This window comes from Merops nubicus, unplaced genomic scaffold (assembly GCF_000691845.1).
Source record: "Merops nubicus isolate BGI_N331 unplaced genomic scaffold, ASM69184v1 scaffold31824, whole genome shotgun sequence".
In the NCBI taxonomy this organism is placed as follows: domain Eukaryota; kingdom Metazoa; phylum Chordata; class Aves; order Coraciiformes; family Meropidae; genus Merops; species Merops nubicus.
Window position 1 is genome coordinate 1,844 of NW_008602762.1, and position 2,824 is coordinate 4,667.

The following is a 2,824-nucleotide window of genomic DNA, read 5'->3' on the forward strand; positions in this document are numbered from 1 at the left end:
TCCACGGCAACTCTGATCCTCACGCTGCCCGGCCCCTTCTGCTTTTCCCTCCCGTTCCGGCCGGCGGTTCTTGTGCGGGGACCTGGTACCGCAGCCGGGCGTAAGCCGGGGCTGTCGGAGGGGAAGGGCCGGGAGAGCTGCAGGGCTCCTGTGCTCGGCCCTGGGCACCCCCGGGCCTCGGAGGGCGAGGGTGTCTGCTCCGGCCCCTCGGGGCTCCCCGCTGCCAATCAACTCAGCTCTTCTTTTTCTTCTCTATGCCAGGCGCATGTTCCCCACCTTCCAGGTGAAGATATTCGGGATGGACCCTATGGCTGACTATATGCTCCTCATGGATTTTGTCCCCGTGGATGACAAACGATACCGGCAAGTAACATTCAGCGTGCCCCACGGTGCCTGGTGCTGGAGCCCCGGCCCTGCCAGGGCTCGTGGATGTGCCCCAGAGCCCAGCGCGTGTCAGTGCGAGGCAAGGAGATGCGGGATGCGGCTGCCCTGGGGTCCCTTTCACACAGTTGCAACGAATTTGGGGCGGGGAGTGGCACAGCCGCATGGGCTGCAGACTCGCATGGCCCCTCTCAGCTTTCGCAGCCGCCGGAGCCAGACGGGCGCAAGGAGGGCAGAAGCGCAGGTTTCTGTGGGGCAGTGGGGCAGGAGCCGCCTTGTCCTACCCAGAAAAGCTCTCCCCATCCCCTTGCTCCATGCCTTCACTCGCCAAATGCCTGTTTTCCCCTAAGAAAAATCCTCCCCCCCACCCCGGTGTCCCTCGAGTGCCATAGCCTCTCAGCTGGGGCAGGTGGCCTGGTGGTGCCGACCCCACGGGCACCCCAGGGCTGTGCCATGCCTGCTGGGGAGCCCACTGGGTGCTTGGGTGATGAGAGCAGGTTTTGTGCTCTAGAAAGTCACCGGCCAGCTGAGCCATAAAACACTGACCTTGTGGAAACAGCAGCAGCATAGAAAGGCCTTGGAAACGGGCGACTCACAAAGCAGCGATGTGGTCTGGTTTGGAACCCCTTTAATTTAAAGACTGTGAAAAGCATATTATGTATTTAGCTTCAGATCAGGACGCTGAGCAGGCAGCCTGCGTAGGAATCGCAGGGTCCGATATATAAATATTTAGACAGATATCCAAATTCTCAGGGCGTCCTAGAAATGTTTGCTTGTCAAGGGAAGTGGGATATATAACATCCAATTGAGTATATCTTTAAAAAGTAATGTTTCTGCCCGAGTCCAATGGTGTCTAATTCCCTCTGTGCAAACACGGGCTTTTAAAGTAAACAGGCATATAGAAGATTGGTTTCTCTGTTTTAAATGTTACTGTTTAATATGTACTTTGAAAAAATGAAACAAGGCTGCTAAACTCTGGACCTGCTACTAATCCACATAACTTTCCGCTCTTCACGTAAAGCTAGAATGTTTCTGTATATATAGAGGGCTCCCTTTCACCCATTATTTTTTTTTTTAGACAAAAGGAGAGCTTTTGTGGATTTTCTCCCAAATCTGCACAGATAGCTATAAATTTCCTTTACCCTGCAGATTTCTCTCCTGTCAGTTCCATCGACGACCTGATAAAATATTATCTTCCCCTGCAAGAAGTCTGGCTGTGGAGAGGAGCATGTTCTTCTCGTTGCTGTAGGAAGTGGGAGTGGTGGGGGAGGCAGCGCTTGCCAGGCCAGGGGGACCCTGCCAGGCCAGATTCTAGGCTCCAAGGGTACTGCAGTGGGGGGCACTGGCAGAAGTCCCCTGGGCCGCGGCTGAGGATGCCTCCCCCTCCCGCAGGTACGCCTTCCACAGCTCCTCCTGGCTGGTGGCCGGCAAAGCCGACCCCGCCACCCCCGGGCGGGTGCACTACCACCCGGACTCCCCGGCGAAAGGGGCGCAGTGGATGAAACAGATCGTCTCCTTCGACAAGCTCAAACTGACCAACAATTTGCTGGATGACAACGGGCATGTAAGTGTTCCTGGGGCAGGATGTCAAACACGGGGCTGCATCGGGGGGAGCTCCCAGCACCGTGATTCCCGTGGGGTGTCCCTGTCCGCGCCCCTCCCCGGGGGCTCTGCGCCCCCGTCCTGTCCTCGGCTCCCCCGTCCTGCCCTAGCCCCGCAGCTGTTCCCGGGCAGGGGAGCCGGCAGGGCCAGGGGCTGCGCTCGCCTCTCTCGATGCTCCGCCTGGATCAGTTATTGTCTCCTTGCTCGTTTTATCATTCAGATCATTTTGAACTCCATGCACAGATACCAGCCGCGCTTTCACGTGGTCTATGTGGACCCTCGGAAAGACAGCGAGAAATACGCGGAGGAGAACTTCAAAACCTTTGTCTTCGAGGAGACGCGCTTCACGGCCGTGACCGCCTACCAGAACCACAGGGTGAGGCGGCAGCGGGGCCCGGGGCAACGAAAAAGGCGGGTTGGGGTCGCTCCGGAGGTACCAGTGGCGCGGACGCGCCTGGCGCTGGTTTCGCCCCTTCTCTCGGCTGCGGGTATCCGGGGGTACTCCCGCCTCCTCTTCCCCATCTGCTAAACCCATCACCAGATAGCGGGGGTGCTCGGCCGAGCGGCATCGCTGAACGCCGAGGAAGCGACGTGAGCTCTGGCCCCATCACCAGTTTCCACTCGCCCGGGGGGACCTCATTACCTATGTAAACCCGAGCCCGGGGCTGGTTGGGAAACTACAGGCTTCCCGCTGCGAAACGTCACTCACAATTTGGTTGGATAAAGCTGTTATTTTACTTCTCTAAGCTCGAAGCGGTCTGTCCCTCCCCAGAATATATGATAAAAAAACGAAACAAAACGAAACAAAACAACCCACCCCCCCTAATCTGATGCGAATTTC

The 2,824-nt window shown here is 57.4% G+C and overlaps 1 protein-coding gene across 1 annotated transcript; it reads left to right on the forward strand.

The window, feature by feature from the left end:
• Positions 1-261: 261 nt before the first annotated feature.
• LOC103771179 (T-box transcription factor TBX1-like) lies at positions 262-2,512 on the forward strand (the record flags this gene model as incomplete). The annotated part of the gene is made up of 3 exons (XM_008938470.1): positions 262-363; positions 1,774-1,945; positions 2,204-2,512. Coding segments are annotated over 3 exons (583 nt in total), but the record flags the coding sequence as incomplete, so codon positions are not given.
• Positions 2,513-2,824: the final 312 nt, after the last annotated feature.